Genomic DNA, 17,245 nt, shown 5'->3' with positions numbered 1-17,245 from the left:
TCCATCTCCAATGATCATGCATCCAAGAAAATCCCACATTCCAAATATCAATATCGTGCACACCTTCCATACATTTCCTACAAAATTTCAAATAAATAAGTAAGGACAAGTAATAAAATAATAATAATAATAATAATAATAATAATAATAATAGTACTAAAATAAAAATAAAATAAAATAAACATTTACACAAAATTATTAAATTAAAATAAATAAGTAAGGACAAGTATTATGGAAAAGTGACAAAATAATAGGAAAATAAATTCAAGGAAGAAATAGACAAGATAATAAATAAAATAAACAAAAATATAATAAAAAAGTCAAGTCATGTGATTTTAAAAAAACGAGCCATGCAAGCCATGTGAGATATGTAGGATGTGCCAAAAAGGTGACCTAAGCAAGAATAGGTGAGCCTAAGTGGGCTAAGTGCATCTAAATGGGTCTAGTGTGCCTAAGTCGTCCTAAGGTGGTGCATAACGGGCCAAGTGTATCAAAATGGGTCCAGGGTTCCTAAGTGGACCTAAGGTGGTGCCTAATGGGCCAAGTGTATCTAAATGGCCTAGGGTGCCTAAGGGGACCTATGGTGGTGCCCTAATGGGCCAAGTGTACCTAAATGGGCCTAGTGTACCTAAATGGGCCAAGTGTACCTAAATGGACCTAGGGTGCCTAAGTGGGCCTAAGGTCTAAATTAGGGCTGCCAAGAGTCACAATGAAGTTAGATAATCCCTCAACCAAAGTCCCCAAGGTGGCACAGAAAAGATAGGCTACACGAGTTGTAATGGGCCATCAGGGAATTGCTATAAAGTATCAAACAAATACCTAATAGGACATGTGCTAGGAGGACAAAATGGAGGGTCTACAAATACTTAACAAGAAATATTTGGGGATAAAATTGTACCAAGTCAAAACTTATTTGAATTTAATCTATCTAACTACCTAGCCTAGCACAAACTCAACTTAAGTTTGAAAAAAATAAAAATATTGGATTGAAGTTGAGATGAATTAAGTCGACCACATTATATTAGAGATCAAATATCAAGTTTCAACACATTTAAATGTACATTGTACTTGAATTAACCATATTGTGATCTAACCAAGGTGACTGTCTTTCCTTGACAAAAAAGAATGCATTTTCTCTAATAAGTTATTCCTTCGTAAAATATAATTTTCTTAATCTACGTCTTATACGTTTTATCTCTATTCATTTTTTTATCATTTTTTTTTCTATTTTCATGTTTTTATTTTTTATTTTTTATTTATTTTTTATAACATGACATAAATGTTGTGGAGGAAATTTCATTTATGATAGAGCAATTCACAATGATACATTTTCTTTGTATAATATTGGACCAACACATCTCTTGTGCCATCGAAAGGCTCTCGAGTAATATGTGTTTTTAATCTATGTGTTAAAGATTGCACATTTCATTTTAATTTCTCATATTTTTAGGTGAGACTTTTATATACATTTATAGTTATATTATGCTTAGGAGCATGATTCCAAAATTATTTGTGTTGCTTTTACTGTACATTTCTTTTTCTCTGTCTTTGGCCTTTCTATGAATAATATTTTGTATTATATGAATAATATTGGTAATATTTTAGTATTCTTTTGTTATAATCCCAAATTTATTTTTACTCAAATAATCTCCAACAATGGTGAAACAACAAATTATTCTACCCCTATTTGTAATTAAGCAATAATAAATTATAATAATATTATAGTTATTTATTTTCTATATTATATTTATTATCTTTCTTTTTAGGAGTAAGAGTAAATTAGTCTTTTTCTTTTTTTATTTAACTTGTTTGAACTCCATTTGTGTTATACCTATATATATATTTTTTTAAGTAAATAGAATAAGAAACATGATTTTCTTTTCCCTTTCTCTATATGGTTTTTTAAATCACATATGATATCAAAGTGCAATTGGTTTTAATGGAATTCTTTATTTATGACAATTGTTTTTTATTTTATTTTTTATGGCATATTTGTTGGGATTGAGCCCTTAAAAGTAGGACATGATGTAACAAAGTTAGAGTTAACCATCCCCTTGGTATCCTTTTGGTGTATTAACATTGATTTGAGCATTTTGTCCATGTCACATGGTACATGACTTGGGTGCATTAGGAGTTACACAAAATATACAAGTCATGGGTTCTTTGTAAGTAGATAAGTTGTCCACAATTGGTTCATGAATTTGGGTAATCCAGTATAGACTGTAGTGCACCACCTCCTAATTGGAGGGATGGTTGATGAGTTTCCCATAGCGAGTGTACTAGTGTATATGATGCACACTGGACAAGACCTATGGTGAATCATGACACAAGGCTTTCAATTGTCATGATTTACCAAGTTATTATATTTAACCTGTGCCAAAATCAACTATAATGGGGTGTTGAATCAACTTCAGAATTGGATTATGAGAGAGCCTGTGCTCCTATTGGTCCTAATGGTCCCCGCTCTAAGCTCATATACTTTGTTGGTACGGATTATGAAAATCAAATTGGCTCTAGATTCACTTTTGTGCATAATAGTATTTTAGTAATTTTGCAAAGTTGCATAGGAGTAAGTGAACAAAGTCTCTAGATTGAGGTAATTCATTAATTAGTAAGCCCTATTGGGTTAATTAATCAATTATGACCTATTTTAGGTTAGATTAAGTGACCCAAGCCCATATGGGCTCAAGTTACTTAAACCTATTTAGGATCCCTATAAATACTCCCTAAGGGTTAGGATTTCCATAACTTTTGTCTTCCACCATCAAGAAAGAAAAAAATCAATAGTCTCCACTCTCCTTTCTTCCATATTGAAAGTGTGCCAAGAATAAGGTTGAGTCATCAGGTGGAAGATCGTGGGTTTACGAGACTTCAAACAACTTTAAGATCGTCTTCAACACTTGAAATTTAAGGTTTGGGAACATCCAAACCTAAAGGTTAGTACTTTTAACCCTAAAAGATCAAATTTTTAAAAAATGGTATTACTTTCGTTGCTTAGATCTAAGATGCTAATAGTATTGATCGTAGAGCCATGCCATGGGTGATCACATTGTTTTTCTTGTATGATCCTAGTATTTGATTTCACATTCATTTTCTTTGGTTCATATATGTTTTCTTTTGTTTTATGCTTATTTGCTGATTATTTGTAATACCTAGTAAAAGAGATGATTCTCTTCAATCTATTAGTATGAGATTGGATGGTAAAAATTATTCATGTTGGAATTATATGACGAAAATTTTTTTGAAGAGCGAAAAAATGTGAGGTTATATTATTGGCACTTTACACAAACCTAAGAATGAAAAGAGTTAAAAATTTGCAGAATAGTTAGACGATTCCGAAGTAAACGTACAATTTGGAAAGTATCACTTGGATCAATAACTCTACTAAGGATTCAATAGGTACACAATTGATGAAATATAAAATTGCCAAGGAGATTTGGGAACATTTAGAAAGATTATATATGTATTTTAATTTTTCAAAACATATCAATTAGAGATAGGGATGGCAACTTCACGGGTTACCCACTCCGTCTTGACCTTATTAGGATGGGTATGAGAGTATAGTAATCGGGGATTAGATGGGTTAATCGGGTTTAGGCTGAGGTTGGGTTCTATAATAACCCACCATGCCCCGCCCTGAATGTAGAATTTTTAATATACCAAAAAAATAAAAAAACTCCTATAAATATTTCTCTTCATTTTTAGGGTTCCTTGCTAAATAACCTCTCTTTTTCTCAAACACAGAGATATTCTTCTCTCCGCTTCTCTTTCTCACTCTAGGCCTTTGGGGAGGCGATTTTTCTCATAAAAGGCAGAACTCAACCAAAATCACACCCACTGCAATGGCCCTCAAGCTTCTTACCACCTTTATCTCCCTATTCCACAATCCTCCTCTTCAATCTCATTATACTAGATCTCATAGAGTTTTCATGGCCTCCACTCTTCACTCCACCTCTATGTGAGTTTTTTCCCCATTCGTTTCTCATTGATTTGAAATCCTATTATACCCATTATTATAATTCCAAATGTGTTTTTCTTGTTGGTTTTATTTCTTTTATGGGTTTTTTTCTCGATTTCCAAATGAATCATTATATGATTTGTAATTTGAGTTTTTTTTTGTAAAGATGTTTATGGGTATCATCAAAAATTGGTTTTTGGTGTTTGTATTAACGTGGGTTGTTTTTATTTGATCTAAATGTTTCAATTATTTAGTTGAATCTTGTGGGTTCATTGTGATTAAAAAAAAATGGGTTTTTTTTTTCCTTCAAATTGATTGCAATTTGTTGCATCTTAGGTGATAATTTCTTTTCAGGAGCTAGATTTCATTATGGATTTGAGATTTGCATTTTCCAAATGGGGCGGGACAAGAATGGGGATGGGATTATAGTTTTTGTTTGAAAACGGGAATGTGAATGCTTACCTTGCCCCAACTCGAGTTTGGGATGGGGATGGAAAATAGTTTTATATTTTGGGACGAGAATGGGATAGGGGTGCCCCATCCCAAACTTGCCTCGTTGCCATTCCTAGTTAGAGATTGATATTTGAGCCCTTAAGTAGAAGAACATAAGTATTCAAGAGTTCTATTCACCTATGAATGATCTCTAGGACCGATTGGCTTTCATGGAATCAATAGAGCTCCAGTCTTTTAAGCCTTTTTTTTTTTTTTTTTTTGCTGTAGAAAGGAATAATGACTGGTTCAAATTTTTATGGCCCTTTATAGTGATTTTGAGGCACTACATGAGACCATTTTGTATTACAACCCATTTTCCTTTGTTGATTCAATGGTAATTGAATTGTTAGCTAAGGAGATACATTTTAAGTCTTAGGTAGGAAAAGAAATTATCTTCAATCTTCAAACATCTATTTAGCAGTACCTTTTAGGCCACCTTCCAACAATCTGAACAAGCCTTATTCAAAGGTTGTCATAGATGAATATTGTAGGTACTATAAGCAAAGAGTCACTATAAGGCTCAATGTCCTTAGATCTTACATAGAATAATGCAGCAACACTTTCTCAATAGTCTAAATAGAGTCAGTTTAATATTGGCCAACAACATTTTTATAAGCCTCCATAGTCTAATACCCCAACAGTTGTTCCTTCATCTAACTCGTTTGGATTTAAACCCATACTATCCTCTCTAATCCCATGGAAGTTGCCTTTCCTAAATAGTTTTAGAAGTTCCTAGCCACACAAACATGTGTTATGTCTTCCTTTTCAGGTTTGTAAGCCCTTAGTTCTTCAAGTATGTCTTCCTCCATATGGATCTTAAACTCTAGAGCTTCTCACCATATGTCACTTGATTCAACATCCCATATGAAAATAATAAAGAAGAGATGGGTATTTTGCTTCTTTATCTCCTACATCTTTTGTGTTTGTCATGACTATTGATGACACTCCTATGCCTTTAGCTGATATTGGTTTATTATTACACCTTATTTGTCTTTTTCTAATGTTTATCATATTCCAAATCCTACATTCAATCCTTTATGTTGGTCAATTATGTGACTTTGATTACTCATTTTCCTTTTCCTTTACTTCTTGTTTTGTGCATGATTGAGTCAATTCATTGGTAAGGGGTAATTATATATTTTGGGTGAACTAAAAGTACCAACAGTTGCAACCCCAAAGTGTTGATTTTTTTTTTCCTTTCATTTAAGTCATTCTTCATTTAGTTTTTATTTATGGCATTCTCGTTTAGGACAAGTTTTGAATTCTCATTTAAAGTATTTAGTTTCTACAAAAACATTAGGAAATTTACAAACATAAGATATTTCTGATTGTAGTGGTTGTAAACTAACATAAAATTTTGCTTTACCTTTTAATATAAGTGTTTTCTCTTCTTCCACACCATTTGATTTAGTTCATTATGATATGTGGGAAACTTCCCTAATTTTTACAAAAGGAGGATCTCAATATTATGTTTCTTTCATTGATGAGAATACTTGTTATTATTGGGTTTATCTTATGACACTTTGTTTTGATTTTTTGAGTATTTATAATACCTTTTAAGCCCTTATCAAAACTCAACATTCTATTGTTATTAAGTTTTTTAGGTGTAATTTTGGTAGGAAATATACTTTCAATTAATGTATTATGTGAATTACTTGTTTCACATGGAATTAGTCACCACACTTCTTGTGTTAACACTTTAGAAGAAAATGGTGTTACTAAGAGGAAACATAGGCACGTTGTTGAAAATGCTTATTTTCTTTTATTGTTTGCATGTGGTCCTATTGAATTCTTAGGGGAACCAGTTCTTCTTACAGTTCACTTAATTAATAAAATCCCTTCATCCTACACCTTTGGTTTGTCACCATTTGAAAAGTTGTATGGTTATACTACTGATTATACTTCCTTAAGAGTTTTTGGTTGTACTTATTTTGTCATTGTTCTCATGTAGAGCATAGTAGTTATTTTCGCTTTTCGTCATTTGCATTTGTCTTAGGTAGAGTGAAGGTCAAAAGGAATATCTTTGCTTTAATCTGATTAGGCATTAATTATAGATATCTTGTCATCTTTTCTTTTTTGAGCATATACTTTTTTTTCTATTCCTGCTAAGTCTTGTAATGTATCTAAGTCTAAACTTGTTTGCATTGATCCTTTCTTGGATAATACAAATAGCTCTCCTATAGCTATTGGTACTTTAATTCTCAATTGTTATGATCTTTCATCTCCTCTTATGGCTACTCTAACACCTTCTAAGACTGTGGATCTTTCTCTCCCACGTACTTCTTAGCACCCTTGTAAGTTTACTAAATTACCAAATTTTGTTTATGTAGGGAAGCTCGGATCAGTTTGTTATCTGACCTTGGATCTTGTTAAGTATATGCAAAACTTCCTAGGGCTATCTAGATCTTAGAAACATAATCAAAATAACATTTAAAACAATATTAAGATCTAGATATTAGATTAAAAGTACTAACTAAGATCTAGATATTCCCAAATCGACTCCTTATGGTGAAGAACATTGTCGAATGTGGCAATAGTCATTGGAGATCTCACGAAGCCACTAATCCTCCACTTGATGACTTGTCCTTTGAGTCTAGGCATTGAGATGGTGGAAATCTCTAAAGGTTAGAGGTTATAGTTCTCTCTCATGACATATAAGAGAGAATAAAAGAAACAGAAGTCTAAGAAGCTGAGGCCCTAACCTAGCTCCACCCCCTCCTTCCCTTAAGGGGTATTTATATACCTCCTATTAGGCTTAAGCGACTTGAGCCCACTTTGGACTTAAGACCACTTAATTTAGCTCAAAAAGGGTCTTGATTGATTAATTAACTTAATAGGGTTCCAATTAATTAATTAACCTAATCCATAGATACCGTTCACTAATCCTTATGCAACCTTACATATTTACCAAAATTCCCTTATGCACATAAGTGAACCAAGAATCAATCTAACCCTCATAAATTATGTCATCAAAGTATATGAGCTCAAGCGAGGACTATTAGGACCCATAAAACATTACTAACTTCCTCAAAATCTAATTTTAAAGTCGACTCAATGCCTTATGATAGAGAGTTAATTGCACTTGAGTAGTTTACGTATATTAGAATGAGACATAACTTGGATCTGTGACCTGCTAGTCATTGTGTATAGTCTCCCTATGAAGTGGTGTTCATAATCTAATAAGGTGAAAGTTATCAATCTCTCGAGATTACCTCTACCATTTTTGAGTTACAGATCTTCTTATTCTGTGATCAACTAACATATCCTAGCTCATAAGAGCAAATGTCAAATTCTACTTAAGGAATAACTACGACCATAGGTTTCATTATCACATTTCCTTATAGTTCTCTCTCATGACATATAAGAGAGAATGAAAGAAACAGAAGTCTAAGAAGCTGAGGCCCTAACCTAGCTCCACTTCCTTCTTCCCCCAAAGGAGTATTTATAGACTTCCTATTAGGCTTAAGCGACTTGAGCCCACTTTGGACTTAAGACCACTTAATTTAGCTCAAAAAGGGTCTTAATTGATTAATTAACTTAATAGGGTTCCAATTAATTAATTAACCTAGTCCATAGATACCGTTCACTAATCCCTATGCAACCTTACATATTTACCAAAATACCCTTATGGACATAAGTGAACCAAGAATCAATCTAACCCTCATAAATTATGTCATCAAAGTATATGAGCTCAAGCGAGGACTATTGGGACCCATAAAACATTACTAACTCCCTCAAAATCTAATTTTAAAATCAACTCAATGCCTTATGATAGAGAGTCAATTGCACTTGAGTAGTTTATGTATATTAGAATGAGACAGAACTCGGATCTATGACCTACTAGTCATTATGTATAGCCTCCCTATGAAGTGGTGTTCATAATCTAATAAGGTGAAAGTTATCAGTCTCTCAAGATTACTTCTACCATTTTTGAGTTACAGATCTTTTTATTATGTGATCAACTAACATATCCTAGCTCATAAGAGCAAATGTCAAATTCTACTTAAGGAATTACTACCACCATAGGTTTCATTATCACATCTCCTTGTAATCACCTAAGAAGACATATTGTCTCAAAGTTCATGAGATATCATGGTGCCTCTATTGAGAATACCTATTATTCCTAAATTTCATTAATAGTGATCTAATCCATAAGGAATATATGATCACTTTAGAATCTCACCCATAGGTCAAAGTCACAACAAATTTTGGCACAAGTTCAATATTATTTCAAGATTGAGGGATAATACAACTTAGTAGCATGGTGGAGTCATGACTATTTAATAGCCTATGTCATGACTTATTGTAGTTGTATACACTAGTGTACTTATCATGGGAACCCTATTAAGATGGTCAAGACTAGTCATCCCTCTAATTAGAAGGTAGTGTACTATAACCTTAAATAGATTGCCTAAGTCCATGAATCGGCTTTGAACAAATCATTTATTTTCAAGAAACCCATAACTTGGATATTTTGTACAACTTCTAATACATCTAAGTCATTTTCAATGCAAGAGATGCCAAACCAAAATGCTCATAAGATATAATGCATGAAATAAGGAAAGATAAAAATGAAATAGAATCATATTAAATAAATAATAAATTCCGAATTTGTTACATCATGTCATACTTTTAAGGGCTTTATCCTAACAATTTATTTCTATTATTCATATTTTTTTTACATCATTTGTAGCTTCTATGTATAAGTGTTCTGAGCCTCTATCTTATAGAGAACTCGTTTTTTATCCTCTTTGGCAATAGACTATGATTGAGAAACTTTATGCTTTACATAATACTAACACTTGGGATGTGGTACTTTTATCACCTAGTAAAAGGACAGTTGGTTTTCGTTAGGTTTATAAAATCAAAACCCAGTCTACTCGTTCAATTGAGCGATACAGAGTTCGATTGGTTGCTAAGAGGTTCTCTCAATAGTATGGTATGAATTATGAGGAGACTTTTGCTCTTGTTATAAACATAACTACTATTCATACTCTTATTGCAGTTCTCTCTATTCATCAGTGGCATATATCTCAAATGAATGTTAAAAATGCCTTCTTGAATGGTGATAATCTTCAAGAAGAACTCTACATGGTCCCCCTTCCTAGCGTTCCTCATAAGCCTAGAGAAGTATGTAGGCTCAAATAGGCTTTATACAACCTCAAACAAGCAACTTGTGCTTGGTTTACAAAGTTTTCTAATAAGCCTACTTCTCTTTGCTTTCATCCCAATCATCATGATCTTGCACTCTTTCTAAAGTGTAACAGTGCTAGTCACATTTTACTTTCTATATATGTTTATGACATGATTATTATAGGTGATGATGTTGATGAGATTGTAATGTTGAATTAGATTTGGCTTCCCCGTTTTTAAATAAAGGATTTGGGTGCTCTATGATACTCTTTGGGTATTAAGGTAGTTTATTCTCTAAAAGGTTATCTTCTTCTGTAGTCTAAGTATACAATTGATATTCTTGATCATGCTTACCTTAGTGATAATAAGACTGTTGGTACTCCTTTCGAGGTTAATATTCATAATTCTTCTTTTGATGGTAATCCATTTGTTAGATCTAACTTTATATCGTACTATTGTTGGAATTTTGGTCTATCTCACCATTTCACATCCAAACATTGCTTATGTTATTCACCTTATTAGTCAATTTATTATTTCGTCTATTATAGTTCATTGGGTTGTTGTTCTTTGTATTCTAAAGTGTCTTTGAGGCACTCTATTTCAGTGTCTTTTACTTTTGTCTACTTTCTCCTTAGAACTGTGTACATATTCTAATGTTGACTGAGTTAGTGACCTCGAAAATCACAATTCTTCTATTGGATTTTGTTTATTTTTTGGAGATGCTCTTATTTCTTAGAAGAGCAAAAAATAGACTACCGTTTCTCAATTTTCCACAAAAGCTATATATCATACTGTGACATTTACTACCAATGTGATAGTTTGGTTACATTGATTCCTTGCTAATATGAGTGTCTTTCTTTCTTTCCTACTCCTATATGTTGTGATAACAAAAGTACTATTCAGATTACACACAATTGAATAATTTTATTATTTAGTGTGCGTTTGGTAGGCAATTATAGGAAGTATTTTTAGCTTTTTTAATACTTGAAAGATAAAAATTTTCAAGTATAAGAAAATCTAAAAACACTTCATAAAATCACTATCAAATGCACTCTTAGATAACAATTTTCAAATGATCGCCTTCTAACTTTTACAAAATATTGGCATCCTTATTTTTATAAAATATTTTATAATACCATAATTTTGACAGTTCATTTATATTTTTTAAAACTTTTTTTAAATACAATAAAATCCAAGTTTACAAGCTTTCTTTCATACAATGAGATCAACTTGCAAAGAATAGGAACATGGTAAAAAATCACTAATATTTATGGTATATTCACGAACATTTATTTAGTTTCAAAACAAGTGAGAATTTATGGATTGGTTGGCCTAACCAATATTTATGGGTCAAGAACATAGGGTCTCTAGAGCCCACACGGTTTTCTGAAAATGGACAAAGTCCATTTGATTTGGATGCAAACATTTAGGTTGCTTTTGGTTTCAAAAGCATTTCTAGTCTTCATTTTCTGAAAAATAATTTTCATTTCTTATTTTTCATTTTCTTAAAAAATATGTTGGATTAATAAAGTAAAGATTGTGTTTAAAAGAAAATTTATAAAATCTTATTTCATTTTAAGTTTTCAGTAATATAAGAAAATATTGAAAATAAATTTACATAAAATATGTTATGCAATATAATATATTATTATAAAGTATAATATTACTATTTTTGTGTAATGTATATAATTAATTTGGTATAGTATAGTAGTAATATTATTATTATTGTTATAAAAAATATTTTTATATATTATTATACATTATATTTTATATATTGTATATAATATTATTATTATATTATATCTGTTCATTATTTTTCTATTTTTACTATATTTTTATTTTGAAATTCTTTGATAAATGTTTCTATTATATTCATAATTAATCAACTATTTTTTTTTAAATATATCTATTTATAATAATTTGTAGCCTAATAATAAACAAAATGCTTATACCATATTATAATATTTGGTTTCAAATATATACCTCAAGCTGTAATGATGGGTTGCTACAAGTGTGCCAGTAGGAAAAAAAAGAAAGAAAGAAAGAAAGGGCCAAAACAATATCCAATACTATTCTTGGTTGTACCCTGGAATTATTTTTTTTGCATATAGATATGAAATAGAATTAATTGAGGACATCATCTAGAGTTGGTACTCAGTAATCTCAATGGGAAAGTAGAGTTACCTCTTGGAGAAGATCCTCCCATACCTTGACAATGGCTTCAAGTCATTTGCCATACCACAAAAAATACTGAGATAGATGGTGACCTGAAGCTGAAAGAGAGAATTTAATTCAAGATGTAACGGTGGAGTCTACACGTTTTTGTGAGAGTAGACCTAGACGATCAAGAACAAGCTTGGTGACGAGAAAGAGCTCAAGGGAGTGTTCTAAAAATTTTAATTAAATAAAAATAAAAATTTTGAATTCAATAAAATTTGTTTTTCATATTTTATAGGAAGGTTAAAATTTGTTTTCTGTGTTTTGTTTAGGGTAGGGGTCTTCCCATTTTAAATAAGATGAATCAGGTTCACATATTTACATAAAATGATAGAATAATTCATTTATCTATTTAAAGTACACTAAAATCTTTTTTTTTTTTTGTTAAGATTTCTTTCATAAGAACATGTTTTTTAAGTAGTCCAATATTTTTAATATGAAAAAAATACTATTCCTTATTGCAAATTCTCGCTTTTAACATGATTTGGCACAAGTTTGAAATAAAATTACTATTCATCAAGTAAGAAATGAGATCAACTTATAAAGAATACGATCATGCCAAAAATTCAATAATATTATGAAATATTCGTGAACTTTATAGTTTCTAAACAAAGTGAGAATTTATGGAATTGCTTGACCTGCTTAATATTTATGGGTCAACGGCATAGGGTTGAGTAATTTTTGTTATTTAAGAGGTGTCCACACGATTTCTCAACAGAAAAAAAAAAAAAAAAGAAGAAGAAGAAGAGGAAAGACCATATGATTTGGCTCTTACAAATATTTTAAGTATTTAAATATAAAATTTATGAAAAAGGAAAGTATATAACCCAAATTTCTCCTCAGCCGAGCTCCTAGTACCATGCCCTCTAATCTTATTTTTAAACTTTATTTTACTTTTATTCTTTTATTTTTTGTTATACCTTTATTTTAGAAAATATTTTCATATAAAAAAATAGATTTGAAGAAAAATTATATATTTAATAAAAATTTAAAAAACACTTTTAGAAAGTTGAAAAATCAATTATATTATTTTTTTAGAAAAACACTTAGAAATTGTTTGGTAGTGATTTTACAAATCACCTTTAATATTTCTAGTACTTGAAAATTTTTATCATTTTAGAATTGTTAGAAATATTTTCTAAAATCACTTTAAACGTAATCTTAATAAATTATTGTTTCAAAAATATTATTAGAGGAAACACTTTCCCTAAAAACATTTCTAATAAAAATATTATTAAATGCATTTTAAAAGTCATTCTAATATTGTCTTTAGAACTAGTATTAAAAACGTTTTTTTTAAATAAAAAAAAATCAATCATTTTGAAATATTTAAAAAAATTGATAAAAATCCATTGTAGTGCTTTACGCAGAAACACTTAATAAGTAATTTAAAAAATATATATATTTTTAAAGAAGACACTTCCATAAATATAATAACAGGGAACATATAACACTGTTATAGTACAACTCTACTTATGGACCCTCTTTTTTATATATATATTTCAAATAAACATGTGGAGTACACCGTGACATCTTAAAGTCGATTCTGTCTTGCAACAACTTAAGGGAATGGTTGATTATTCCCCCTATTTCAGATTCAGCTCACCATCTATGCCAGTGTATTCCTCGTGGTATACCAAAAGACTTGAAGCCATTCTCAAGGTCAGGGAGTATCTTGTCCAACAGGTACCTACTTTTCCATTGAGATTAATTCTAACTCTAGATGATATTGCAGTTCTTCCCTTGGATTCTTATACTTCTGTTTCTGTTTGTCTACATGCATGCATGGAAAAAACTCTAGAGTACAACCAAGATTAATATCGAATATTATGACTCTTTCTATTTTTCCTCCTCGCAGATTAGTAGCTACCCATCATGCACAGTTTGAGGAAGAATGCCAAGATTTTTTTCATATTTGACATCCTTGATGTGAAGGAAGGGAAAAGCAAAAGTCAAGGGTGCTAATTCATTGATATTCTTGGGTTTATTTTGGTATGTGAAAAAGAAGAGAGAGAACAGATATTGAAATGAGCAAGAAGGAGAGAGAATTATGGATGTTCATGGAGGGTTGTTATTGGAGGAGCTTCAAAAAGCTATAGAGAATTATAAGGAGAATCTAACATTTGGTCGTGATGGGTTGGATTTCACGTGGTATAAAGGTTCTCTCGAAGGGCAAGTGGTTTCTTTGAAGAAGTATAGAGAAACAGTGCAGAATCACATCCTCATATTCAAGCAGAGTCATATCCTGGTGTTCAAGCATCGACTATAACTGAAAAATACAACCTTCTCATCAATATCAGAGCTTTAAAAGAAACAAATAACTGTTGCTTCTTCTAAACCTAAAGCTAAATATAGATCTTTAGCTTCGACATACTCACCAAGCCTCTTCTGTGCAACTCAAACACTATTGTTTGGTTCAAGCTAGGAGTTTATTGTATTCCCTTTCCCAACTTGGAAAGGAATGATAAGAAACCAAAGCAAAAAGTTGAAACAAATTACCGCCAACAATATCACTGCTAAAATCTTCCCTTTGATTACTTCCTATAAGATCACTCCCAGAATTGCATGAATTTCTTTGCTTTTGATCACCACTAGCATTCCCAGAATTCTTTTCCTTTTGATTAGCCATTCTTCCCATATTTTTCCAATCACAGTATTGTATAGAATCCCTTCCTAAGCAACGTCCTTCCTTAGACACCCAACTAATGTTGACTAACTCCAATGGCTATTTGATGCATTTGTATATATTATTGCCATAACTTAAATAAATCAAGCCAATAATCCTTCTTAGTTTATTCTATTATTGTTTAATCATGCTTCTAACAGAAAATTTGTCAAGGAAAAACTTATGAAGGTGGGTTGTTGATGACCATGAATGATAGATAAAGATTTAAGGAACATATATCATGTTGTTGATGACTATGCATGATAGATAAAAACTTGAGGAACAATAGGTGACATATGGTAGAACTAAGGCTCCACTTTAGAGTGTAGATATAAGGAGCAAGGAAACATGGGATGAGGGGTCAATACTTATACCAATTTTTTTTCTCCTCTATAATATTCTTTTTGCTATAATAAAATGATTTTCTCTCATCCGTAAATATTAACACAATTGGCCAAACAAGGTTAAGTTAAAACCTTATCTGTCTTTGTATAATTTTTTTGTTTTACACTATCTCATGATATTGAAACTTTGGCTGATACAACAAGTGGTATAAGAGTTTTTGACCTCCAAATGAAATTACACAAACAGGTGGAATTCTATCTATGTCCCGAAAGAAACGATAAAATTTATACCACTTAGTAGATGGCTCCCGTCTTTATCTTTCTGATTTTTAAGGTATCAGTTTTTAGGAATTCATGACACCTGACTTTGATACAATAAGATCATAACAAATGGCTTTTAATGGAAAAGCTCTTAGGAGGATCTGATTTGCATGTTGTCGAGAGTTGTGGCTCCATGAGAGCACTTTCATGTGACTGATGGCGCTAAAAAGCAAGATCAATTTTTGGTGGTTCTTAGTTTAGAGGACATGTGTACATAGAATGTGTGGATAGATTTTGAAGGAAAAGCAAGAACAATTTTTCACCAATTCACTTCGCTGAAAAATCCCTTTTATGAACTATCCACCTGAGATTCTAAAATGGCAATTGCCATTATTCTCAACCTCTCTTGTCTCTCATTTTATCTAACCCTCCACTCTTATTAGCACATCTTACCCTCATATATAAATCTAGCCTACTCTAAAAAAAATTCATTTTGAATAAATCTGAATCTAATAATTAGAGGCATACATACTGTCAACAGGAAGTGGGTTTAGTTGATATCACTTGATTATCAGTTCTCCCATCACCTACTATTGTATACCATTTTCTGTAGTGTTGTGCAATTCTTTATTCTCTTCCCCATTGTTCTTCATCTTTGTATCAAGCCATAAATAATTTTCATATGAAAGAATTTCATTTGTTTGAGCTTTTATGCTGGGGAACCTTAATATAACTCAAATACTTCCTTAATTATCTAACAAGTAATGAATGCAAAGATCTATAAAAGTTAATTTCAATTTTCAGAAGTTACATGAAATCTCTTATTCTCATGGTTACAAGTCACTCCAATCCTTGTCAGTTCCATTCCTTCTCCTATTGATAGAGTCACACATTCAACACCTCTCTTCTCTCTAGCAACTTCACCAAAACCAGCTCCATTTCCTTTCCTCACAAGATTAGTCACCACTACAACAGACCCTCTTGGATTCACATCAATAATTTGAAACAATCTCAAGTGATCTTTAAATTTACAGTCAATAACAGCAAAATCAATTTTCTTTAACTTTATGATAACCTCACAAGGATTTCCATGCATAAACTCAACCACATCTTCTAGATCATAGCAAGAAAGCTGAGCTTTGCAGTTTTCTATGTCTTCTTGTTGATCAAGAAAACAAATGAACCAACCTTCGCAATACTTTGTAGCCACAGCTAGTGCAATTGTTAATGGGTTCACTCCTTCATTTGAGAGAACTTGTACCATTACTTTAGCTTGATTTCCTGCTGCCAAAGCTGATAAGAACTCCATGCATTGAGGTTGAATAAGTTTTGTTGTGCCAAGAGTGCAATCTTGACCATATTGGATCTTAGACTGCCAAAGAAATCATAATAAGAAACATCTGAATTTTCTATCAAAAAGAAGATGGGAAAGAAAAATGTTATAAATGGATTTCTTTTGGAGTTGTTCTCCATAAATTTTTTTTCCCCTTTTTGCATTTCTTTTAGAATCCAAAAAACATAATACAAAGCATATTAAAATTTACATAATATATATATATCACTTTTTTTGTTTGCAATATTTGTTATACAAGGAAATTAATTGAGTTGTTATATATATAAGGGGCTTTTAAAGAAAGAGGAATATTTAAAGAAGAAAAAAAAAAGGGGATTTGAGAATTTACCAGTTGAAGTGTATGCAGGTAAGCTTTCATGGCATGTTGAGGAGACCACTTCATTGTACAAAAGGAGATGGGTATAAAAGAAACGCTACAAAATAGATGAGAAACCAAGTCAACTTATGGTTTTGGGACGTAGTTGAAGCCATATTTATAGCATTTGGAAGATTGGTTTTAAGTTTAGGAATTTCAAGAAAGCCCATTTCCACCCAACGATATCATGAAAAATGGCTTAGGAGAAGATCTAGAATGATCTGATTTTCTTGTTGGTGCAAGTGGAGACCACGTGAGAACACTTTCATGTGACTGATGCCACCAAAAATTTTGAGTGGCCCTCGGTTTCTAGGACGTGTGTAGCAGGTTTCATTGGTTGTTTGGTAGAGAAGCCGGTGGGAGGCACGTGAAGAAGAGATGGCTTTTAACGAGGTCAGCATCACCTATCGGGCCTATCTGATTCATGGAAACACTTTTCCTTCTCAGAAAAGGTTAGATGGTCTAA

General features: G+C 31.7%; 1 protein-coding gene across 1 annotated transcript; it reads right to left on the bottom strand.

The window, feature by feature from the left end:
- Positions 1-15,835: 15,835 nt before the first annotated feature.
- LOC104882658 (uncharacterized) lies at positions 15,836-16,890 on the bottom strand. The gene is made up of 2 exons (XM_010666748.3): positions 16,753-16,890; positions 15,836-16,442 (listed from the first exon to the last, which is right to left on the bottom strand). The coding sequence occupies exons 1-2, from the start codon at positions 16,804-16,806 to the stop codon at positions 15,864-15,866; spliced, it is 633 nt and encodes a 210-aa protein (XP_010665050.1). The 5' UTR covers positions 16,807-16,890; the 3' UTR covers positions 15,836-15,863.
- Between the last annotated feature and the right edge of the window lie 355 nt (positions 16,891-17,245).

This window comes from Vitis vinifera, chromosome 18 (genome assembly GCF_030704535.1).
Source record: "Vitis vinifera cultivar Pinot Noir 40024 chromosome 18, ASM3070453v1".
NCBI lineage: Eukaryota > Viridiplantae > Streptophyta > Magnoliopsida > Vitales > Vitaceae > Vitis > Vitis vinifera.
Note: the sequence above shows the minus strand (reverse complement) of the source record. Positions and strands in the feature narration are given on the sequence as shown.

Bases quoted from the DNA above. Each gene is read 5' to 3' on its own strand.
- LOC104882658 (XM_010666748.3), bottom strand. From the start codon at position 16,806: ATGAAGTGGTCTCCTCAACATGCCATGAAAGCTTACCTGCATACACTT. The intron at 16,443-16,752 runs GTAAATTCTCAA...TTTCTTTGGCAG, and splicing joins ACCTGCATACACTTCAACTG to TCTAAGATCCAATATGGTCA.